Here is a 26658-nt window from a genome sequence, read left to right as displayed (position 1 = left end):
ATGAGTCTACTGAGTATTCTGTCTCTTTGTCTCCCTGTCCTCCAATCCAACATATTTTACATGCTTTAGGGGTTCACTATGTGCAAATCATGGCAGTAAGCTATCCTGACTTGTACATTTTCAAATTATATCTATCCAGTGCCAGCAACAGTAGTGGTTAATACTTTGGGAGGATTAGGAACCACTGGGTTTTGGGCTGTGTATCATAAAATGTTAAAGTAGACTTTAGAACTTTTTAGGAACTGTGGGAATTTACCCAAATACAAAATGATTGAAAGCATGAGATGTGACATGCAATATTTTGTATTTAAAAAAAATAGCTTAACTGAGAAATCCAATTTGTAAAATGTCATTAAGTTAGTAATAATTTAAGATAAATTTATTCAGAATAAAAATTTTATTATTTAGTTATAGGGACCATCTTGATTATGTGGGAGCAACATATCATGGAATGGCATGCAATCCAAATTTTGCTGCAGGAATTGCTCTGGTATGCATTTTATTTCCATCTATTCAGTAAATTCTATATGTTTTGAAACATCCACTTCAAGGAATAAAATATGTATAGTATATTAGTCATGATGTTTTGACAAATTTTTCTGAGTATCCTTTTTTTTTTTAGATTTTGAAACTAAAATGTTATAATTTTAAAAGTTTTTTGCTATTGTGGTAAAATGCAAATAACATAAAATTTACCATTTTTACTAGCTTTAAGTGTATAATTCAATAGTGCCAAGTACGTTCACATTGTTGTGAAACAGATCTCCGGAAGTTTTTAATCTCACATAAATGAATATTTGTATTTTTTTTTTTTTTTTTACCAATTTGCCCCGTTTTCCACACAATCTAGCCTCTGGAATCCACCATTCTACTCTGTTTCTGTGAGTATGACATTTTAAAATTCTGCATATAAGAGAGATCATATTACATTTATCTTTTTATATCCAGCTTGTTTCACTTAACATAATTTCATCCACGTTCATCCATGTTGTTGCAAACGGCAGGGTTTTATTCTTTTTATGGCTGAATAATGCTCATATATATGTGAATTTAATATATATGTGAATATTCATATGTGTATATATATATATACACACACATATATGACTTTTTAAATCCATTTATCTGTCAGTTCTATTTTTAATATCATGAGGAACCATCATACTTATTTTCAGTGTGTTTCCTCCATTTTATAATCCTACCAGCAGTTTATATTTTATATTCATCATCTTTCCTAACATGTTATTTTCTGTTATTGTTGTTTTTTAATACCAACTATCCTAAGTCGTATGAGGTGATATTTCATCATGGTTTCAATGTGCACTTCTATAATTACTAGTGCTACTGAACATCTTTTCATACACTTTTTGCTTTTTGTGTATTATCTCTGGAAAAGGTATCTATTCAAGTTCTTATTCTTTTTTTTTTCTTTAAATATATAATCAGATAGTTGTCCTCTTCAGCATTTCCCAAATGAGTTGAATACTTAGATCCACACAAAAACTTGCATGAATGTTTATAGGAGCTATTCATAATTTACAAAGATTGGGAGCAACCAAGATGTCTTTAGCAGATGAATGGATAAACAAACGAGTAAATTGATGTAAAGGAATACTATCCAATGATTTTTTTTTTTAAAGTGAGGCATCAAGCCGTGAAAACACAAGGAAAAAACGTGTGTGCATAGTGATTAGTGAGAAAAGCCAATCTGAAAAGGCTACATACTGTATGAGTGCAACTGTATGACCTGAAAAAAGGAAAACTGTGGGGATAGTAAAAAGATTATACTTCACCAGGGATTTGTGTCTTGCTGCCCTTATTACTTCCCGTTTTTTTTTTTAATATAAAAATGCTACTTACAAAGTGTTATAGTATTCTGCCTTTAAAAAAAATTAATTTGGCTTTCTCCCTAAACTATTTCTGAAGTCAAAACTGATTGCAATTTCAACTCTTTAGAATCTTTATATTTTTTTCTAAGTGTTTCTTAAAAAATAATATAATTACTGAAACAGTGCATATTCTTCTCAAAAAACTTTTAAAGATTATTGGAATTTAATACGTAATAAAAGCATATGATAACAATCTTATTTTGGTTTATGTCAGTCCCATTTGGATTAAAAATGCAATAACTCAAAAATAAAAACAAAATTTACCTATTTTTTCCTTATTTTCCATATCCCTAAGAAAATAATGAGCATAGTAGTTTCTTAAATTTGTGTTTGCACTTAGGTAATATGGCCAAAAAGAAAAGATCAAAGAGGCAAAATAATTTAGGCAACAATTCTGTTTTTTTTGTTTTGTTTTTTTGCATTTAGTATCCACAGATGATAACTTTAGATGCATTTTCAGTTGTTATGGTACAGTTGCTTGCAATTAATCTGGGATTAACATACGATGATATCTACAATTGTTACTGTCCAGGAACTACATGCATAATGAATTCTGAAGCAATGTAAGATTTTATTTTTATCAAATCTGTGTCTTCTTCTGGGAAATGTATGTAGCAGTCACTTGTATAATATCTTGCAATACAACTTGAGTTGGAATATTTTTATTAAATACATAATGTATTGTTTATTTATCTTAATTTTTATTTAAATTCAATTTAGTTAACATATACTGTATTATTAGTTTCAGGGTAGAATTTAGTGATTCATCAATTGCATATAACACCCATCCTCATTACATCAGGTGCCCCTCTTAGTGCCTCATCCCCCAAACCAGCTCCTCTCCAGCAACCCTCAGTTTGTTTCCTAGACTTAAGAGTCTGTTGTTTGCTTCCCTCTCTGTTTTTGTCTTATTTAAAGAGGAGTATTTGATATCGCAGAAAATGTGCTTAATATTTCTACATTCAGTGTTACAGAGAAAGTGAGTGTTGATGATGACTTTCTGGGGGTTAACTAGAGTCTTGAGGTGAATTTAATTCATTCTAAAAATACGTAATAAGCATCTACTTTGCAGGATTGTGTTAGTCTTATAAATGGCTAGCAAGATAGATATGTCATAAATATCTTAACCTATCAGGGTCTAAAAATTTAAAAGTAGACCTAAGAACAAAGTATAAACAGCATATGATAGGTGCCAAGAAGGAAATAAATAGGGAATACACGGGGAGAAGAAATTTTTTTTTAAGATTTTATTTATTTATTTGACAGAGAGAAAGAGAGCACAAGTAGGCACAGCAGCAAGCAAAGGAGAGGGAGAAGCAGGCTTCCCGCTAAACTGAGAGCTCGATGCAGGGGTCAATCCCAGGACTCTGGGACCGTGACCTGAGTTAAGGGCAGCTGCTTGACCAACTAAGCCACCTAGGTGTCCCGAGAAGAAACTTTCTGATATAGGAAAGTTTTCTGAGGAAATAGTTATGAGAGATGTGAATTTGCTCATGTAAAGGGCTTGTTGAAAACTTGTCAAGCCAGCAAACGAAGTGGTGCTTAAATAACAAGAAGTTTGAAAAGCTCAACAGACTAGACTAAGAATATCAAGAGAGGGATAAAAATGGAAAAAAAAGAAAAAGAAAAAATATCTGGGACTATAAGGAGGAATGTTTTGTAGATAAGGTAAATAAAGTAAAATCCAGTGAGGCTAAAGCACAAGTCAGGGGAAGAAGGCCAGGTGATTCAGGAATGTGTATGAAAGAGTCTAATTGTGCAGTTATGAGGCAACAGTTGGACTTTTGTGATAAATGTTAACCAAATACATTTTAAGTTGATTCATGCAGTATGGATAGTAAAAATTATCTTAAAATGAATGTAAAATACATCAGAGGGAACAGTAAGATAGTTAATATTTTGGAGATGATTCTCATAATAATCTATAGCAGTTTATTAAGATTGAGAGAAAAAGATGTGAAGAATTGTTTGTAGACTTTTTGATATCATAATTATTAAAAAAGGCAAATATTTTAGGAAAGCAGAAAATTGAGGAGAAGCCTTGGGGGTAGTTTATATAAATTTGGGGATTCTGAGTCATGTATTAGAATTAAGTGCACAGTTATATAGGTCCTGACCTGAGGACAAGGAATTTAAAATGTGTGAGTTTTTATTGGTGGAAGTTAAAACCATAAACAGATCATTTAAAAAGAAGTTGAGAGTGATAAGGGTACTTCTCATATTTATGGGATGAATAATTGAGGAGAAAGCAGTGACATACCGTGAGAAGAAACAAAAGGAAGAAAATATTAGAAACATGGACCGAGATAGGATGGAGTCTTACCTAGGGAAGTATATGTTTTAAGAATAAGACAGAGGGTGGAAATCAAATGGTAAAAGTATCTGTATTGTATTTTAGCTTCCCCTAATTCTCCCACAAAATACAGAACGAAACTAGGAAAGCAAACAAAAAGGCAAAAGCATATTTCTCAAGTTTCCCAAACTGAAATGCACCAAAAACACCAGTAGACGGGACCAATCTACTAACAAAAAACTAAGTAGCATGAAGTAAGTAGCTGTGTAGCAGGACCCAAAATAGGAGGACACTAAGAACTTTAAAATCTTACTGACCTTAGAAATAATTGGCTAAGCCATACCCTGGGAAGGTGTCCCTACTGAGACTGAAATATCAGTAAGCTGCAGGAGCCAGAACTGGGGAGGATATAGCAAACTGTAGATAAGAGCAAAGGAGCTATGAACATTAATTAAGATGCTAGCATTGCCTTGATCTCAGCTCTTAAAAAAATATCCAGTAACAATAGCACATATATCACCCAGAGCATGTTTTAAAAATACTCACTGAGGGGCGCCTGGGTGGCTCAGTGGGTTAAAGCCTCTGCCTTCGGCTCAGGTCATGATCTCAGGGTCCTGGGATCGAGTCCCACATCAGGCTCTGCTCCGCAGGGAGCCTGCTTCCCTCCCCTCTCTCTGCCTGCCTCTCTGCCTACTTGCGATCTCTGTCTGTCAAATAAATAAACAAAATCTTAAAAAAAAAAAATACTCACTGAAAAGACCTGGGGGCACTTTGGAGGAATGATTGATTCCAGTTCTAAACTGAAGAAAATAAAAATGAGCTTGGAACATGTTGTATGAGAAAATTAGGAAGTATTTAAAGAATTATGGAGACTTAGCAAAGGGACACAAAAGCCAGGTCCCAATAGTCAAATATGTGGGAATCTGAATTTTATAAATAATAGTGATAGTAATGGATTATAATCCATTTAGCATGATAGGAAAACATGATTCCATATTCATATAAATATATGAATAATTAGTTGAAAAATAATATAGGGATGGGATATTAACATAAAAGCAAAGTATTTCTCTCCAGATAATTATTAACTAATAAGAGAAAATTAATTTTAGAGTGAAGATTAGCACCTTAATCAAATAATCAAAATGACTAGTATCAGTAATATAACAAATTAAAATCCTGTGCTATTTGTTTGAATGCAATGAAACAGACTCAGCAACACTGCCGTGATAATGTTGCCAGGATACATAACCTCAGTTTAATTATGAGGAAACATTTTATAATCCTAAACTGAGAGACATTCTACCAAATAATCAGTCTATAATCACAAAACTTTCCATGACTATGTAACCCAACAACAACAACGACAAAATTGTAGGTAACTAAACTTAGGAGATGTGAAAATTAAATGCAATGTTTGAGGAAGAGCTAAAATGGCAGCATACCAGGAAGACCCTAGGCTTGTCAAGTAGCTGAACACAACTAGGTAACTATCAAACCACTGTCAACACCCAAGAAGTCTACCTGACAACTGACAACAAACTGCACAACTACAGGGAGAGAAGAGGCCACATGGAGGATGGTAGGAGAGACATGGATTGGGGAAGAAATGGATTCCAGGTGCTGAGGAGAGGGAGTCATGGTAGCAGATAAAGGAGGGGTGGGGAATGTGCAGGGAAACAAACAGAAAGAACACTTCCCCAAATCCACTGGCTGAAAAAACCAGAGGGGCTGATTTTTGTAAGCTTTTGCAACCAGCAAGGCTCAAAGACTGAAATTTAAAAGGATGGCCAGTGTAGCTGGAATAAAGCCCTGAGGGCCTACCCTACTTGTGGGGAAAAGGCAAGCCAGCACTCTGGCGGCAGATAGCAAATGATCAGGAGGATCATCTAAAGGTACATATGGGAAACTGCTCACTCTTCCCGGAGCTCTTCTGTGAGAGGTGGTAGTCACAGAGATGACCCTCTGGGGGCAAAAGAGCTGGGAGGCACCATTTCCTATACCAACCCCAACTCTACCTCCCCATGCTTTCATCTCCCCACCCCTGCATAGGTACAGAGACACCTGCTGGGGGAGCTAACCCGGATGGACTCTGATTATTTAGCCTGCTTGTTCCAAATCCCATGTCCCTGCACTCTGGTGTGACTGCCCTTCTCAGTCAAAACTGCATCCATCCCAGCAGGGTCAGACCCTCCCCCAAAAGATCAGCCCAAGCCCCCACCATAGCATATCCCAAAAGTTTGGAGCTTTAAAAGTCAGTAGGCTTTACTAGGACAGAACCCAAAGGGCACTGTGGTGCTCGAGGCAGGCAAACAACCCAGAGACAGTGTGAAAATAGCATATCTGAAAAACACCTGGCATTTGAAAGGGGAGATAATTTGCTCTTCTAGGACTGCTTGCCTGAGAACAAGCATGGAGACCCCTCTCTGGGGTCCCTCTCTGGGGACAAAGGAGCTGGCTGGTGCCATTTCCCTTCCCTGCCCTACAGCATAAACCAAACACTTCAGTAAATAGCACAGCACTGACATTGACTGCCTAAGCTGCTTACACCAAGTCCCATCCACCTGTGCTCTGCTTTTCTCAGGCAAGTGTGCCTTTGTCCCAGCCCAGTGGGCCCTTCCCCAGAAAACCAGCAGAAACCCCTGCACGCACCAAGTCTCCTGAACAGAGTTCTGCAGTGTTTGGTCCTATTGGAAGTAGCATCAGGTCTTACTTAACAAGTGGACCAGAGCATACCTTGTTAAAACTCACCACACTCTGGACAAGGTCCACACACTTCCCATTCCCACCAAGAACAGCCTCTGCAAATGAATTCCTAGAGGATAGAGCAGCCAAAACACAGAAGCAGAGTACATGCAGCCCACACCAGAGACACTCTTTGAAGCACCAGATTCTGGATACTATATGACCTCTTCTTCATAAGGCCATTATTCTCAGGAGCAGGAAACATGATAGGCTTCCATAATGCACAGAAGAAGAAAAGAGACTTAGACAAAATGCCAAGACAGAGGAATTCTTCTCAAAAGAAAGAATAAGAGAAGGTCACAACCAGATATCTAAGTGAAACAGATGTAAGTAAAATTCCTGATGGAGAATTTAAAGAACAATTGTAAGAATACTTGCTGGCTTGAGAAAAGAATGGAAGACTTTAGGGAGGTCCTCACCACAGAGATAAAAGCATTAAAAAAAAATCAGAAATGAAAAATGCCATAACCAAGACTCAGAACAAACCGGATGTAATGACCAGAAAGATGGAAGAAGGATAGGAATGAATAAGTGATAAGGAAGAGAGAAAAATGGGGAAAAATGAAGCTGACCAAAAGAAAGACAGAATAATTATGGATTATGAGATAGACCTAGGGAAATCAATGACTCCGTCAAGTGTAGTAACATTCATATCATAGGAGTCCCAGAGAAAGAATAGAGAGAAAAGGGGCCAGAAAGTTTATTTGAGGAAATAATAGCTGAAAACTTCCCTAATCTGGAATCCAAATCCAGGAGGTAGAGAGAACTCCCATTAAAATCAACAAAAGCAAGGCAATACTAAGACATACTGTAGTTAAATTTGCAAAATATGGTGATAAAAAATCCTGAAGCAGCAAGACAAAAGAACGCCCTAACTTACAAGGGAAGACCATTAGGGCGAGCTGCAGATGTCTCCACAGGAATGTGGCAAGCTAGAAGGAAGTGCCACGATATATTCAACAAGCTGAGTGGAAAAAATTTGCAGCCACAAATATGCTGTTCAATAAGGCTATAATTCAGAATAGAAGAAGAGAGAGTTTTCCAGAGAAACAAAAACTGAAGGAGTTCTTGACCATTAACTAGCCCTTCAAGTAATATTAAAGGGGACTTTTTGAGTGGGAAGGAAAGACCAAAGGTGACAAAGACTATAAAGGAACAGAGAAAATCTCCAAAAGCAATGACAAAAACAAATAATAAAATGGCACTAAATACATATCTATCAACAATACTTTCTAAATGGATTGAACACTGCAATCACAAGACAGGGTGTTAGAATGGATAAAAAACAAGACACCTCTATATGCTACCTACAAGAGATTCATTTTTAACCTAAAAACATCTGCAGATTGTGAGGGGATGGCAAACCATTTATCATGCCAACAGATGTTAAAAGAAAGCCAGAGTAGTAAGACTTCTATCAGAAAAAGTAGATTTTAATCATGCTTAGCGAAATAAGTCAAGCGGAGAAAGACAACTATCATATGATCTCCCTGATGTGAGGAAGTGGTGATGCAACATGGGGGCTTAACTGGGTAGGAGAAGAATCCATGAAACAAGATGGGATAGGGAGGGAGACAAACCATAAGTGACTCTTAATCTCACGAAACAAACTGTGGGTTGCTGGGGGGAGGGGGGTTGGGAGAAGGGGGGTAGGGTTATGGACATTGGGGAGGGTATGTGCTTTTGGGTAAATTGGAAGGGGAGGTGAACCATGAGAGACTATGGACTTTGAAAAACAATCTGAGGGGTTTGAAGTGGCGGGGGGGTGGGAGGTTGGGGTACCAGGTGGTGGGTATTATAGAGGGCACGGCTTGCATGGAGCACTGGGTGTGGTGAAAAAATAATGAATACTGTTTTTCTGAAAATAAATAAATTGGAAAAAAAAAAGAAAACTAAAAATGACAAAAAAAAGAAAAAATAGATTTTAAACTGAATCTATAAAAAGCAATGTATCCTAAGAAAGGGGACTATCCAACAAGAAGATCTAACAAAGGTAGATCTATATTTCTCCAACATGGGGGCGCATGAATAAGTAAAACAATAACAAACATGAAAGAAACTCATTAATAATAATACAATAATAATAGGGGACTCCAACACCTCCACTTACACCAATGAATAGATCTAAACAGAAAATCAACAAGGAAACAATGGCTTTGAATGACACACTGGATCAGATGCACTGCAAAACACTTCATCCTAAAGCAGCAGAATATACATTATTTTTGAGTGCGCATGAGACAGTCTCCAGGAGAGCTCACATACTGGGTCAGCCTTCAGCAAGCACAAAAAGATTGAGCTCATACCATGCATATGTTCTAACCACAACTCTATGAAATTTGAAGTCTCACAAGAAAAAATTGGAAAAGACCACAAATACATGGAGGTTAAACAACATGCTACTAAAGAATGAATAAGTTAACCAGGAAATTAAAGAAGAAATAAGAAAACGCGTGAAAATGAAAGCACGATGGTCCAGAACCTTTGGGATGCAACAAAAGTGGTTGTAAGAGGGAAATATATAGCAATATAGGCCTACCTCAAGAAGCAAGAAAAATCTTAAACAAGCAACTTAATCTTACACATACAGGAGCTGGAAAAAGAACATCAGATGAAGCTTAAAGCTGATGGAAGAAGGGAGAATATTAAAAATCAGAGCAGGAAAAAATAATATACAAATTTAAAAAATAAATGAAACTAAGAGGTAGTTCCTTGAAAAAATTAATGAAATTGATAACCCCTTAGCAAGACTTATCAAGAAAAAAAGAGAAAGGACACAAATTTTTTTTAAAAAATCACAAATGAAAGGGAAGAAATAACCAATACCACAACTATCCAAACAATTATAAGAGAATATCATGAAAAAGTACATGCCAATGAATTGAACAACCTGAAAAAAAATGGATAAATTCCTAGAAACATACAAACTACCCAAACTGAAACATGAAGAAAGAAAACTAAAACAAATAAAGGCAAGCAAAGAAATTGAACCAGTAATCAAAAATCTTCCAGCAAACAAAAGTCCAGGGCCAGTTGGCTTCAAAGGAGAATTCTACCAAACATTTAAGGAAGAATTAAGACCTATTCTTTTCAAACTCTACCAAAAAATAGAAATGAAACAAAAACATTCACATTTATTATATGAGGCCAGCATTACCCTGATTCCAAAACCAGACAAAGATTACACTAAAAAAGAGAACTATAGGCCAATATCCCCGATGAACATGGATGCCAAAATTCTCAACAGGATACTAGCTAATCAGATTTAACAGTGCATTAAAAGAATTATTCACCACCTCCAAGTGGGACCAGGGCTGCTGGGGTAGTTTGACATAGACAAAGCAATCAATGTGACACACCACTCTGATAAGGAGAAGAACAATATGATCCTCTCAGTAGATGCAGAAAAATCATTTGACAAAGTACAACATCCTTTCTTTTTTTTTTTTAATTTTATTATAATTATTATTTTTTTATAAACATATAATGTATTTTTATCCCCAGGGGTACAGGTCTGTGAATCGCCAGGTTTACACACTTCACAGCATTCACCATAGCACATACCCTCCCCAATGTCCATAACCCCACCCCCCTCTCTCAAACCCCCACCCCCCAGCAACCCTCAGTTTGTTTTGTGAGATTAAGAGTCACTTATGGTTTATCTCCCTCCCAATCCCATCTTGTTTCATTCATTCTTCTCCTACCCCCTTAACCCCCCATGTTGCATCTCCACTTCCTCATATCAGGGAGATCATATGATAGTTGTCTTTCTCTGACTGACTTATTTCACTAAGCATGATACACTCTAGTTCCATCCACGTCATCGCAAATGGCAAGATTTCATTTTTTTGATGGCTGCATAGTATTTCATTGTGTATATATACCGCTTCTTCTTTATCCATTCATCTGTGATGGACATCTAGGTTCTTTCCATAGTTTGGCTATTGTAGACATTACTGCTATAAACATTCGGGTGCACGTGCCCCTTCGGATCACTATGTTTGTATCTTTAGGGTAAATACCCAATAGTGCAATTGCTGGCTCGTAGAGTAGTTCTATTTTCAACATTTTGAGGAACCTCCATGCTGTTTTCCAGAGTGGTTGCACCAGCTTGCATTCCCACCAACAGTGTAGGAGGGTTCCCCTTTCTCCACATCCTCGCCAGCATCTGTCATTTCCTGACTTGTTAATTTTAGCCATTTTGACTGGTGTGAGGTGATACCTCGTTGTTGTTTTGATTTGTGATTTTGGTCTGTAGTTCTCTTTTTTGTTGGGATCCTTGTCTGGTTTTGGGATCAAGGTGATCCTGGCCTCATATAATGAGTTTGGAAGTTTTCCTTCCATTTCTATTTTTTTGCACAGTTTCAGGAGAACAGGAATTAGTTCTTCTTTAAAAGTTTGGTAGAATTCCCCTGGGAAGCCGTCTGGCCCTGGGCTTTTGTTTGTTTGGAGATTTTTAATGACTGTTTCAATCTCCTTACTGGTTATGGATCTGTTCAAGTTTTCTATTTCTTCCTGGTTCTGTTGTGGTAGTTTATATGTCTCTAGAAATGCATCCATTTCTTCCAGATTGTCAAATTTGTTTGCGTAGAGTTGCTTATAATATGTTCTTATAATTGTTTGTATTTCCTTGGTGTTAGTTGTGATCTCTCTCTCCTCTTTCATTCATGATTTTATTTATTTGGGTCCTTTCTCTTTTCTTTTTGATAAGTTTGGCCAGGGGTTTATCAATCTTACTAATTCTTTCAAAGAACCAGCTCCTAGTTTCATTGATTTGTTCTATTGTTTTTTTTTTTTTTTTTTGGTTTCTATTTCATTGATTTCTGCTCTGATCTTTATGATTTCTCCTCTCCTGCTGGGTTTAGGGTTTCTTTCTTGTTCTTTCTCTAGCTCCTTTAGGTGCAGCGTTAGGTTGAGTACTTGAGACCTTTCTTGTTTCTTGAGAAAGGCTTGTACCGCTATATATTTTTCTCTCAGGACTGCCTTTGCTGTGTCCCACAGATTTTGAACCGTTGTATTTTCATTATCATTCGTTTCCATGAATTTTTTCAACTCTTCTTTAATTGCCTGGTTGATCCATTCATTCTTTAGTCTCCATGTATTTGTGTTCTTTCCAAATATCCTCTTGTGATTGAGTTCTAGCTTCAGAGCATTGTGGTCTGAAAATATGCAGGGAATGATCCCAATCTTTTGATACCGGTTGAGACCTGATTTAGGACACAGGATGTGATCTATTCTGGAGAGTGTTCCATGTGCACTAGAAAAGAATGTGTATTCTGTTGCTTTAGGATGAAATGTTCTGAATATATCTGTGATGTCCATCTGGTCCAGTGTGTCTTTTAAGGCCTTTATTTCCTTGTTGATCTTTTGCTTGGATGATCTGTCCATTTCAGTGAGGGGAGTGTTAAATTCCTTTACTATTATTGTATTATTGTTGATGTGTTTCTTTAATTTTGTTATTAATTGGTTTATATAGTTGGCTGCTGCCATGTTAGGGGCATAGATATTTAGAATTGTTAGATCTTCTCGTTGGACAGACCCTTTGAATATGATATAATGTCCTTCCTCATCTCTTATTATAGTCTTTGGCTTAAAATCTTATTGATCTGATATAAGGATTGCTACCCCAACTTTCTTCTGATGTTCATTAGCATAGTAAGTTGTTTTCCATCCCCTCACTTTAAATCTGGAAGTGTCTTTGGGTCTCAAATGAGTTTCTTGTAAGCAACATATAGATAGGTTTTGTTTTTTTTATCCATTCTGATACCCTCTGTCTTTTGATTGGGGAATTTAGCCCATTAACATTCAGGGTAACTATTGAGAGATATAAATTTAGTGCCACTGTATTGCCTGTAAGGTGACTGTTGCTGTTTATTGTCTCTGTTCCTTTCTGATCTACTACTTTTAGGTTCTCTCTTTGCTTAGAGGACCCCTTTCAATATTTCCTGTAGAGCTGGTGGTGTTTGCAAATTCTTTCAGTTTTTGTTTGTCCTGGAAGCTTTTTTTTTTTTTAATTTTTCTCAGGATATTTTATTTTTTTAAAATTTATTTATTATTTTCAGCATAACAGTATTTATAATTTTTGCACCACACCCAGTGCTCCATGCAATCCGTTCCCTCTATAATACCCACCACCTCGTACCGCAACCTCCCACCCCCTGCCCCTTTCTCAAGATATTTTAAATAACATATTTATTTTTTTTTCAATTTATTTATTTTCAGAAAAACAGTATTCATTATTTTTTCACCACACCCAGTGCTCCATGCAATCCGTGCCCTCTATAATAGCCACCACCTGGTACCCCAACCTCCCACCACCCCCCCTTCCAACCCCTCAGATTGTTTTTCAGACTCCATCGTCTCTCGTGGTTCACCTCCCCTTCCAATTTACCCCAACTCCCTTCTCCTCTCTAACACCCCTTGTCCTCCATGCTATTTGTTATGCTCCACAAATAAGTGAAAGCATATGATAATTGACTCTCTCTGCTTGACTTATTGCACTCAGCATAATCTCTTCCAGTCCCGTCCATGTTGCTACAAAAGTTGGGTATTCATCCTTTCTGATGGAGGCATAATACTCCATAGTGTATATGGACCACATCTTCCTTATCCATTCATCCGTTGAAGGGCATCTTGGTTCTTCCCATAGTTTGGCTACCGTGTCCATTGCTGCTATAAACATTGGGGTACAGATGGCCCTTCTTTTCACGACATCTGTATCTTTGGGGTAAATACCTAGGAGTGCAATGTCAGGGTCATAGGGAAGCTCTATTTTTAACTTCTTGAGGAATCTCCACACTGTTCTCCAAAGAGGCTGCACCAACTTGCATTCCCACCAACAGTGTAAGAGGGTTCCCCTTTCTCCACATCCTCTCCAACACATGTTGTTTCCTGTTTTGTTAATTTTGGCCATTCTAACTGGTGTAAGGTGATATCTCAATGTGGTTTTAATTTGAATCTCTCTGAGGGCTAATGATGGTGAACATTTTTTCATTTGTCTGATAGCCATTTGTATGTCTTGATTGGAGAAGTGTCTGTCCATATCTTCTGCCCATTTTTTGATGTGTTTGCCTGTTTCGTGTGTGTTGAGTTTGAGGAGTTCATTATAGATCCTGGATATCAACCTTTTGTCTGTACTGTCATTTGCAAATATCTTCTCCCATTCCGTGGGTTGCCTCTTTGTTTTTTTGACTGTTTCCTTTGCTGTGAAGAAGCTTTTGATTTTGATGAAATCCTAAAAGTTTATTTTCGCTTTTGTTTCCTTTGCCTTTGGAGACCTATCTTGAAAGAAGTTGCTGTGGCTGATATCGAAGAGATTGCTGCCTATGTTCTCCTCTAGGATTCTGATGGATTCCTGTCTCACGTTGAGGTCTTTTATCCATTTTGAGTTTATCTTTGTGTACGGTGTAAGAGAATGGTCGAGTTTCATTCTTCTACATATAGCTGTCCAGTTTTCCCAGCACCATTTATTGAAGAGACTGTCTTTTTTCCACTGTATATTTTTTCCTGTTTTGTCAAAGATTAATTGACCATAGAGTTGAGGGTCCATATCTGGGCTCTCTACTCTGTTCCACTGGTCTATGTGTCTGTTTTTATGCCAGTACCATGCTGTCTTGGTGATCACAGCTTTGTAATAAAGCTTGAAATCAGGTAAGGTGATGCCGCCAGCTTTATTTTTGTTTTTCAACATTTCCTTAGCGATTCGGGGTCTCTTCTGATTCCATACAAATTTTAGGATTATTTGCTGTCCTGGAAGCTTTTTATCTCTCCTCCTATTTTCAATGATAGCCTAGCTGGATATCGTATTCTTGGCTTCATGTTTTTCTCGTTTAGTGCTCTGAATATATTACGCCAGTTCTTTCTGGCCTGCCAGGTCTCTGTGGATAAGTCTAATATTTTTACCATTGTATATTACAGACTTCTTTTACCGGGCTTCTTTCAGGTTTTTCTCTTTGTCACTAAGACTTGTAAATTTTACTATTAGGGAATGGGGTGTGGACCTATTCTTATTGATTTTGAGGGGGGTTCTCTGCACCTCCTGGGTTTTGATGCTTGTTCCCTTTGCCATATTAGGGAGACTCTCTCCAATATACCTTCTGCTCCCCTCTCTCTTTCTTCTTCTTCTGGAATCCCAATTATTCTAATGTTGTTTCATCTTATGGTGTCACTTATCTCTCAAATTCTCCCCTCGTGGTCTAGTAGCTGTTTGTCCCTCTTTTGCTCAGCTTCTTTATTCTCTGTCATTTGATCTTCTATATTGTTAATTCTTTATTCTGCCTCATTTATCCTAGCAGTGAGAGCCTCTATTTTTTATTACACTTCATTAATAGCTTTTTTGATTTCAACTTGGTTAGATTTTAGTTCTTTTATTTCTCCAGAAAGGGCTTTTATATCTCCCTAGAGGGTTTCTTTAATGTCTTCCATGCCTTTTTCAAGCCTGGCTAGAATCTTGAGAATCGTCATTCAGAACTCTATATCTGACATATTACCAATGTTTGTATTGATTAGGTCCCTAGCCTTCGGTACTGCCTCTTGTGTTTTTTTGTTTTTTTGTTTTTTGTTTTTTTTTTTGTGGTGAATTTTTCTGCCTTGTCATTTTGTCCAGATAAAAGTATGTGAAGGAGCAAGTAAAATACTAAAAGGGTGGCAAAAACCCCAGGAAAATGCACTTTAACCAAATCAGAAGAGACCCCAAATCGTGAGGGGGAAGAAAGGGGATAAAAAGAGGCTCAGAAAAAAAAAGAGAAACAATTAAAAAAAGAAAATGAAAAAGAAAAAATATAAAAAAGAGAAAAAATATATATATATATTAGATAAACTAGTTAAAAAACGTTAAAAAAGAAAAGGGTAAAAGTTAAAAAAAAATTTAGCAGAAGAAAAAAAAATTGAAAAAAAAAACCCACAAATTAAATTAACTGCAAGACTAATGAATCATGAGGAGAAAGCCATGAGTTCAGTGCTTTGCTTTCTCCTCCTCTGGAATTCTGCTGCTCTCCTTGGTATTGAAACTGCACTCCTTGGTAGGTGAACTTGGTCCTGGCTGGATTTCTTGTTGATCTTCTTGGGGAGGGGCCTGTTGTAGTGATTCTCAAGTGTCTTTGCCCCAGGCAGAATTGCACCGCCCTTATCAGGGGCCGGGCTGAGTAATCCGCTCGGGTTCGCTTTTGGGAGCTTTTGTTCCCTCAATGCTTTCCGTAGAGTTCTGGAGGATGGGAATGATAATGGTGGCCTCCTAGTCTCCAGCCCAGAGGAGCGGAGAGCTCGGGCCTCACTCATCAGTGCACCCTCAGAGAATAGCGCCCAATAACTCCTGTCTCCCTGGCGTCCGGCCGCTCTCCAAGCTCACCCAGGCTGCAACCGGTTCAAGGTAACCCCGAGCTGAGAGCTCACTCCTCAGCTCTGTCTCTGTAGCCGGCTTCCCCGTTCTAATACCTGCAAGCTCTGCGACACTGAGACACCCCCGATTTTTCTGTGACCCTATGGAACCTGGGGCCACACTGACCCTGTGTGGGCTTCACCCCGGTTTAGCCTCTGGAGCGATGTCCCTCAGCAGAACAAACTTTTAAAAGTTCCGATTTTGTGTTCGGTTGCTCTGCCACTTGCCGGGAACCAGCCCCTCCCTCCACGGTCTATCTTCCCATCGCTTTGGATTCACTTCTCCGTGAATCAGAAAGTGGTTGATTTTCTGTTTCTAGAATTGCTGTTTTTCTTCTCTTCGATCTCCCGTTGAATTTGTAGGTGTTTGCAATGTTTAGATAGGCTATCTAGCTTGATCTCCTGCTACCTGATGTAGCCTCTGCCTGCTACTTCTCCACCATCTTGCCAACATCCATTCTTGATAGAGAGAACATATGTCAAAATCATAATGGCCATACACAAAAAACCCACCACTAACTTCACCCTCAATGGGGAAAAATTAAGAGCTTTTCTTTTATGGTCAAGAACAAGACAGGAATGTCCTCTCTCAACAGTTACTTAACATAGGAAGTCCTAACCTCAGCAATCAGACAACAAAAAGAAATAAAAAGCATCCAAATAATGAAGGAAGAAGTCTTAACTTCCCCTATTTGCATACAGCATTATACCTTTATAAAAAAAACCCGGATGGGGCACCTGGGTGGCTCAATGGGTTAAGGCCTCTGCCTTCGGCTCAGGTCATGGTCTCAGGGTCCTGGGATCCAGCCCTGCATTGGGCTCTCTGCTCAGCAGGGAGCATGCTTCCTCCTCTTTCTCTGCCTGCCTCTCTGACTACTTGTGATCTCTCTGTCTCTGTCAAGTAAATAAATAAAATCTTTAAAAAAAAAAAATGTAAAACCAAGACCCCACCAAAAAATTGCCAGAACTGATACATATATTTAATATAGTGGCAGGATACAAATTAATATATGGAAATCTGTTGCATTTCTTTACACCAATAATGAAGCAGCAGAAGGAGAAATCAAGGAACCAACTTCATTTATAGTTGCACCAGAAACCATAAGATACCTAGGAATAAACCTAACCAAAGAGGGAAAATATCTGTATTCTAAAAACTCTAAAACACTGATGAAAGAAATTGAAGATGACAAAGAAGTGGAAGAACAGTCCATGCTCATGGACTGGAGTAACAAAATGCTAAAATGTCTATAACAAATGACAATTGTTCAAATGTCTATACTCTCCAAAGCAATCTACATACTTAATGCAATCCCTATGAAACACCAATACCCTTTTTCACAAAAATAGAACAAACAGTCCTGAAATTTGTATGGAACCACAAAAGACCCTGAATAGCCAAAGCAATCCTGAAAAAGAAAAGTAAACCTGGAGGTATCTCAATTCCGGACTTTAAACTATATTACAAAGCTGTAATCATCAGGATACAAAAACACATACCATACCATACACAAAAGTAAATTCAAAATGAATGAAAGACCTAAATGTGAGACCCGAAACCATCAAAATACTAGAGAACACAGGCAGAAACTTCTTTGACCTCAGCCGTAGCAGCTTCTTACTAGACACTTTGCCGGAGGCAAGGGAAATAAAAGCAAAAATGAACTGGGATTTCATCAAGATAAAACCTTCTGCTCAGTGAAGGAAACAATCAACAAAACTAAAAGTCATCCTTCAGAATGGGCAAAGATGTTTGCAAAAGGCATATCTGATAAAAGGTTAGTATTCAAAAATATAAAGTACCTATCAGTGAATTCAACACACAAAAAACAAATAATCTAAAGAATGGACAGAAGACATGAACAGATACTTTTCCAAAGATGACATCCAGATGGCTAATGGACACATGAAAATATGCTCAACATCACTCATCACAACAATTAAAAAAACAAAACAACAATTAGATAATCACCTCACACCTGTCAGAATAGCTAAAATTGACAACACAAGAAAACAGATGTTGGCAAGAATGCAGAGTATGGGGAACCCTCTTACACTGTTGATGGGAATGCAAACTGCTGCACCCAATCTGGAGAACAGTATGGAGTTTCCTCAAAAATAAAACTATTCTTTGATCCAGCAGCTGCATAATCGGTATTTACCCAAAGGTTACAAAAATACTGATTTGATGGGATACATGCACTCCGAGGTTTAAATAGCAGCATTATCCACAGTGGCCAAATTATGGAGCGAGCCCAATGGCTACTGACTTTGAATGGATAAAGAAGATGTGGTATATATACACAATGGGATATTACTCAGCATTAAAAGAATGAAATCTTGCCATTTGCAATGATGTTGATAGATCTAGAGAGTATTATTCTATACCAAATAAGTCGGTCATAAAAAGACAAATGCCATATGATTTCCTTTGCATGTAGAATTTAAGAAATAAAACAGTGAACTTGGGGGGGAAACAGGCAACCATAAAAGAGACTCTTAACTGTAGAAAATAAACAGGTTTGCTGGAGGGGAGGTTGGGGGGGGGTGATGGGTTAAATGGGTGTTGAATATCAAGCCTCCTTGATATCATTGTGATGACCACTGGGTGTTTCATGTAAGAGATGAATCATTGAATTCGGTGCCAGAAAGCAATGTTACACTGCATGTTAACTACCTGAAATTTAAATAAAAATTTGGAGAAAAAATTAAAAAAAAATAATGCAATGGTTGACTCTCAATTGGATCTTTTTGCTGTAAAGTGCCAGTATTGTGATGATGGTGAAATCTGGATAACATCTGAAGATTAGGTATTTGTACTGTACAAATGTTTCCCAATTTTGAAGGGTCTTTTTTTGAATTAATGTCTGTGCAGTAATTATATGTTAAAATATTTAGAGTTATTAGAATCATGTTTGACAACTTATTCTTCATTGTTTTGGGAAAAATTTATTCTTTGGTCTATTTTCATGCCATTTCTCTAAGTTTTAGATTGTTACAAAATTAAATAAAAATTCATTAAATAGTACATGTAGAAGTACAGAATTATTTCAAAAGGTAACAAAATAAAAGGAATCCTAGGTTTATATGTTTTATATAATCAACATTGAGATATTTTAATTAATTTTGTTATCAAAATACAAACAATTCTAGTTTTTCTTGTGATACTATCCACCATTGTTATTTCTTCAGTTTTCCACATAAATTTTCTAGTGTGTTTCATTTTCTTATTATTAATGCTTATAATAGTGCTTATAATTGTGATGTTGGCAATCATAATGAAAATAATAATAGGACATATTTAAAGAGAGGTATTTTTTGGTGTGGCAATCATTATATGTGTTTTAATATATTTGAACTCATGTCACCTTAACTCCCTCTACTTACTAGATGTCTTGTATTGAATTACAATAGAAATAAACCTATTGTTTTTATTTACAACTTGTATTAAAGATAAAAATCCTCTCCCTTCCTTCTTGGCTCCTCTGTAAGTGCAGTATTACAGAATTTTTGATACTTGTCAGTACTTCACAGAGTGTTGCTTTAATAGTGATTTTATTCCATTTATCTGAGCAATATAATTTATTTTTAGACATTCCCATGGTGTCAAGTTTTTTAGCAGTTGCAACATAGATGAATTTAAACGTATGGCTTCACAGCCTGAATTTGAGTGTCTTCAGAATAAAACAGTTTCAGAAATGGTTTACCAAGGAAGAGTTGTGGCAGCTTGTGGCAATGGAATTTTGGAACCTCCTGAACAATGTGATTGTGGCCTTGAAGAGGTTAGTGACAAACATTTCTAACTCATCTAAAGATTTGTTTTTCTGTTTCTCATGTAGTCTTCTCAATAGAGATGTAATACAGGAGGACTGTTGTTGAAATGCGGCTACCATTTAATTAAACATCTAAGATACAGGGATATGGGGCATGTGATAACTATCTCATCCTGAATTTGAAGCATTTGAAAAGTTTAAGTAAAGTGTAACTGTAGCATGGATTACAGAGGAAGATTTTCTTTATGGTGTAACCATTAATACTAATACCCACCTTCCTGTATCATAAACATTGGTAACATTAATCCTATAAATATCACCTCAAGCATGTGAATTCCTTGAAGTGCCTGCCCTGGTTCACTATGTTATTACATGTTGTATACCCGCTCATCTCCTAATTTCCATCCTTGCATCTGAGGGAATGTCATTTATTTTAACTTGACTTCCCAAAATTATATTAGTAATAATCCTTGGTTTGTATTGTTATATTTAGCTTTTTGCTGTTACTCCTTTTTTAGTTGTGCTTGGTAAGATGGCTAATCACCGCATTTTTGTTGTGCCTGTTTTCATACACTTACGCATGGTATTTGGAATGTTCCATGTTCACTTGAGAAAATGCAAATTCTTGTTAGAAACAAAATTTTATACAACTTGATTACATGATAATTTTTCAGTAAATGCCTAAAATCTTCTGTATTTTTATGAATTTTATTTGCCTGAACTCTTAGTACCTGAGAGGTAATATTGATACCCACGGCTATGCTGTTGGATTTGCCTAATTCTCACTATACATTATTCAGTTTTTTGCTTTGTTTTTTGAAGCTGTTTTATACAGTGGAGACTTATAATATGATTGTTATATCTTACTAGAAATTTATCTTTTATTTTCAAATACTGGCTCTCTACCTCTAATGTTGTTTTCTGTTTTAAAGTCTATTTGAAAAAAAAAATAAGGTCTATTTGGTTTGAGATATCTGTATATCTATGCACATACTAGCTTCTCTTCATCAGTATTTCCCTGCTATTTCTTCCTTCTCATTTAGTTTTTCTGTACTAGTAACTTCACGATCTACATTTACTACCCAATCTATCTTTGATTTATCAGATTATACTCTTAAACATTATTGTGAGTAATATTTTTGCATATTTTTATTTAACCGAAGTCCATAATTTATTCAGATTTATTTTTTTTTTACCAAACAGCCTCTTTCTGTACTAGGATCTTCTCTAGGATACCTCATAACATTTAACAGTTATGACTCCTTATAGTCCTCTACATTGCATATGTTTTTAAGTTTAGATGTTTCACAATTTTCTTATTTTCTATGTTCATTTTGCCACATTTGTTTTTTAATTGGATTTTTGTTCACTTCTTTTTGAATCTGCATGCTTTTTCTTTCTTCCACCATTTATTGCAACAATGATTGGATACGTACTTTTTATTTTCCTCTAGTGATTATTCTTACATTCTTAGCATGCATATTTAAGTTATAACCATATCTAGGCCACCTCTCAAATAATGGGATTTAACTTACATAAAATTCTTGTAAATATTGCATTTCTGTCACCTCTGTGCTTTACATTAGAAAATACCCTAAAGATTTTATTCTGAAAATACTTTCTTTATTTTACCTATTGTTCCTTTTGGTCATTAGTATTCCTTTGCATGTCACAGTACCATTCTGAAAGAATTACATTTAGATTATATTCTCTTTCTTAAAATATACTTTAGTATATTTTAGTTCTCTTGAAAGGAAGTTCTCTGCCCACTTGAACAATAAATATTTATGTCATACTTATCATTTCATTGTGATATAAAATACACAGGAAGTATATGCGTGAAAGACGAATTAAGTCTGTGTGGATAGATACTTAACAAGCACCCGAATAATTTGCACTCAGGCCTCATCAAGTGAGTTTGAATACGATCCCTCCTCTTCAGTTTTTAGGAAGAGTTTAGGAAAGTAAGTATTAAACCTTTTGTGAATGTTTGGAAGAATTCACCAGTGAAGTCATCTAGTCTTGGTCTTATGATTCTTGGGAGGGTTTTGATTGCTGGCAATCTATTCATATTTTCATTTCTTCATGATTCAGTTTTGGTATATGTGTTTCTAGGAATTTATCCATTTCTACTAAGTTTTTCAACTGATCGTCATAGAATTGTTCATAGTAATCTCTTATGAACACTTGTTTTCTTGGTATCAGTTGTAACCTCTCCTTTTCCATTTCTGATTTTATTTATGAAAACTCTCATTTTCTTGGTGAGTCTACCTGAAAGTTGGTTATATTTTTAATCTTTTTAAAGAATTGGCTTACTTTCATTGATCTTTTCTATTGGGTTTTCAGCCTCCATTTAATTTATTTCCATTTGATTTTTTAATTTTCCTCTACTAACTCTGGTCTTCTTTTTCTACCTCCTTTATAACTATAAAGTCAGATTGTTTTGAGATATTTTTTGTTTCTTGAGATAAGCTGTAGTTCTATGTATGTCCCACTTGGAATAGCTTTTGCTATATCACAGACATTTTCCTGTGTTGCATTTAAATTTTCATTTCTCTTAAGGTATATTTTGATTTTTTAATTTCTTCATTGATCCATTGGTTATTCACTAACATATTGTTTTACCACCACATATTTGTAATTTTTTCAGATTTCTTCTTGCAATTGATTTCTTCTTTCATACCTTTGTCAGAAAAGATATTTGATAAGATTTTAGACTTCTTAAAACTACTGAGTCTTTTTTTGTGGACAACACATGATCTAAAATGGAAAATGTTTCATGTGCACTTGAAAAATATGTATTTTTGCTGCATTTGAAAGGAATGTTGATCTATTCATCTGGGCATATGTGTGTTTTTATTTCTATTCTTAGAAAATTAAAATAGTTCTGAAATTCCAAAATCTACATTAATATTTTGTTAAAACTGTGTGAAATTGTTTTTATTTTTTTCTCTCCAAATTGTCATATAAACTTCAGTTAACAGGCATTATAATATTAGTTTCAGTAGTAGAATTTAGTGATTCATCACTTACATATAACACCCAGTGCTCATCACAAGTGCCCTCCTTAATACGCATCACCCATTTAAACCATCCCCTTCCCACCTCACCTCCATAAACCCTGTTTGTTTTCTATAGTTAAAGAGTCTCTTTTATGGTTGGTCTCTCTGTTTTTCCCCTGAGTTCACTGTTTTATTTTTTAAATTCTACATGTGAGGGGAAATCATATGGTATTGTCTTTCTCTGACTTCTCATAGCTTAATACTATCTAGATCCATCCACATCATTGCAAATGACAAGATTTATCTTTTTACATCTTTATCCATTCATCTGTCAGTGGATCCTTGGGCTCTCTCCATAATTTAGCTACTGTTAATAATGCTGCTATAAACCTTGAGGTGCAATGTATCCCATCAAATGAGTATTTTTGTATCCTTGGGTTATTACCCAGTATGTTACTGCTGGATCATAGGGTAGTTCTTTTTTTTAACTATTTGTCCCATTGTCACTGAAGACATCAGTGCCCAATTCTGCTTCTGCCTGCCATACCTAGCCAAATGATTGGTAGAAATCTGTGTTGTATTGACAAAGGCATTACGACCTTATCTTTGGTTTTTAACAAAAAAGACTTATGATTATCTAGGTGGTCTTCATTATATTTATATAATGAAGTGTTTATTCATAAAGTTATTAATGAACATTTAGGTTATTTTCATTTGTAGCTATTATGAAAAATATCTCCAAGGAATATTCATGTTCAAATCTTTGTTGACTTATGTTTTCATTTTTGTTGGGTGAATATCTAGGAGTGAGATTGATGAGTCATAATGTTAATTTACTATTAAATCTTAATAAAATGTCAAACTGCTTTCCCAAATATTATATTATTTTACATTCCAGACATCTTGTGTATGAGTGGTAGCTATTCCTTATCCTCATCAACATTATTATTGCCAGTCTTTTTCATTTTAGTCATTTGCATGTGTGCATTGTGGTTTTAATTTGTATTTCCTTGATGACTAATTATATTGGACAGTGTTCCATATGATTATGGGACATTCATATTTCTCCTTTTTAAAGTGTCTGTTCAAACATTTTGCACATATTTATAGGGTTGTTTGTTTTTCTAAAATGTAGTTATAGAAATTCTTTTTTTTTTAAGATTTTATTTATTTATTTGACAGAGAGAAATCACAAGTAGGCAGAGAGACAGAGGGAAGCAGGCTCTGCTGAGCAAAGAGCCTGATATGGGGCTCGATCCCAGAACTCTGGGAGTCATGACTTGAGCCGAAGGCAGTGGCTTTAACCCACTGAGCCACCCAGGTGCCCAGTTATAGAAATTCTTAATATAAACTATATACAAGTCTTTTGTGAAATTTTCTCCCAGTATGTGGGTTGGCTTTGTATTTTCTTGATGATATCTTTTAAAAAGTCAAAGTTTTTAATCGGGTGAAGTTCAGTTTATCATTTTTTTTTGTTTTTTGCATTATGCTATTTGTGCCTTATGTATCCCAAGATTTTAAAGATTTCTCATAAGTATTCTTCAAGAAGTTTATTGATTTTAGCTTTTATGTGTATATCTATGATCCATTTTAAGTAATATTTGTAAGTTAAGTATCAGGGCATTTTTTTTTCTGTATATATTTCCAACTGTTCTAGACCCATTTGTTGAAAAATCGTCTTTTTCTTGGTATCTATATTGAAAAGCAGTATATCACATACTTTGTGTTCCATTATTCTGTATATCTATCCTTATACCAACACCAGATTTCCTTACCCTAATTCATAAAATCAGGTAAAATGCATCTTCATATTTTGTATTTCTTTATCAATACAGGTTTTGTGATTTTAGGTTTTTGCATTTCTATGTAAAATTTATAATCAATTTGTCTATTTCTACTTACACCCCCTAAAGAAAAAATAATCCTCCTGAAAGTTTGATTGGGATTTTCAAAAAATCTATGGAATTTGTGGAGAATGGACATATTCATAATTTAATGATTTTCAAACTATAAACATGACATATTGTTCAATTTATTTAGGTATCTTTAACTCTTAAAGTTAACCCTAAATATTTCATATTTTTGAATGTTACTGTAAAGTGAGTACTTGTAAAAATTTTAATTCCCAGTATCCTTTGCAGGCATATAGAAATAAAATTAAATCATGAAATTTGTTCACTCCTCCTATTAATGTTATTTTGAATGACTGATTTATATTTTGAAAAATAGTTACAAAATAGCTGAATCAGAATTATCAACAGAAATGAGTATATGAAAAACAATATGCTTCTGGAGTTTATTCCAAAAATAGAGGAACATTTCAGTATTTTTCAACATATACTATTAAATTTATAAAGAGAGAAAAATTATAAAATACTACATATTGAAGAGAATTTGATAATGGCTTAGACAACCAGGAGAAAAGAAAATGTCCTTTTCATTCTCAGAATTCTCAATGATGAACCTTGGCTACCTAGTTTATAAAGTTTTGGCTTCCAGTCCCATGATGGAATTTTATTCCTACAGCACAAGTGTCCTTACAAGTCAACTTCTAAGCCAGGCATTTAGTCTAGATTTATACTATTCATTGAGTATTGTGAAAACTTACTCTCTACTATAGGCTCTTCATTGATACTAGCCTTGGAATTCCCTGTGATGTCATTGATTTTTGCTCCCCCCACATTAATATTTAGTGTGTACTTGATCCCCTATCTTCCCTAAATACTCCTGATAATTTTTCATTAAAATATTTATATTGTGAAGCATAACATACTTTTGTTAATATTGAAATATAAAATGAAAAAAAGAATATCATCTGCCTCCTATAAACTTAAAACATATTATATAGTAATAAAGATTTGCTATACTTTAATAATACACTAACTTTGTATTAATGTTGAAGACACAGTATCTAATTTTATATAAAATATTACATGATAAACCAGGTATTACAAAAGATCAGGAATAAGTTGTTGTTTTATAAAGGTACCTGATAAATTTGTCTACTATTTTGGATGAAAGATCTCTCATTACAGCTTCTCTTAAAACATACCACTCAAAACAATTCCATGTATTATAGTTTTCAGAGTACAGATTTATTCTTAGGTTTTGTTTTTGTTTTTGTTTTTGTTTTTTGGTGCAGTTATAAATGGTGTTTTTAAATTTTTCTTTCTGCTAGTTATTAGCATATAGAAACACTACTGATTTCTTGGTATTAATTTTGTATCCTGCAACTTTATTGAATTCATTTATTACTTCTAGTAGTTATTTGGTGGAATTTTTAGGATTTGGTGGTATTATGTTATCTGCAAATAGAGATAGGTGGTATGCAAATATTATGTTATCTGCTCTACTTATTTACCAATATGGATGCCTCTTATTGTCTGATTGCTGTGGCTAGAACTTCTAGCACTATATTGAATAAAAATGGTAAGAGTGGATATCCTTGTCTTGTGTTTGATCTCAGAAGAAAATCTCTCAGTTTTTCCACATTGAGTATATATTAGATGTACTGGAAGAACTATATTCTGAAAACTGAAACAACACTGATGAAAGAAATCGAAGATTACACAAACAAATGG

The 26658-nt window shown here is 35.4% G+C and overlaps 1 protein-coding gene across 1 annotated transcript in view; it reads left to right on the top strand.

The window, feature by feature from the left end:
• LOC122919262 (A disintegrin and metallopeptidase domain 3-like) overlaps positions 1 to 26658 on the top strand; it is a 106857-nt gene that overhangs the window by 50068 nt on the left and 30131 nt on the right. Inside the window, exons 10-12 of the mRNA XM_044268201.1 lie at positions 409 to 490; positions 2316 to 2452; positions 19895 to 20084. Coding sequence (XP_044124136.1) covers positions 409 to 490; positions 2316 to 2452; positions 19895 to 20084 — 409 coding nt within the window. The remainder of the gene's footprint in view (positions 1 to 408; positions 491 to 2315; positions 2453 to 19894; positions 20085 to 26658) is intronic.

Source organism: Neovison vison, chromosome 11 (assembly GCF_020171115.1).
Source record: "Neovison vison isolate M4711 chromosome 11, ASM_NN_V1, whole genome shotgun sequence".
Taxonomy (NCBI): Eukaryota; Metazoa; Chordata; class Mammalia; order Carnivora; family Mustelidae; genus Neogale; species Neogale vison.
Note: the sequence above shows the minus strand (reverse complement) of the source record. Positions and strands in the feature narration are given on the sequence as shown.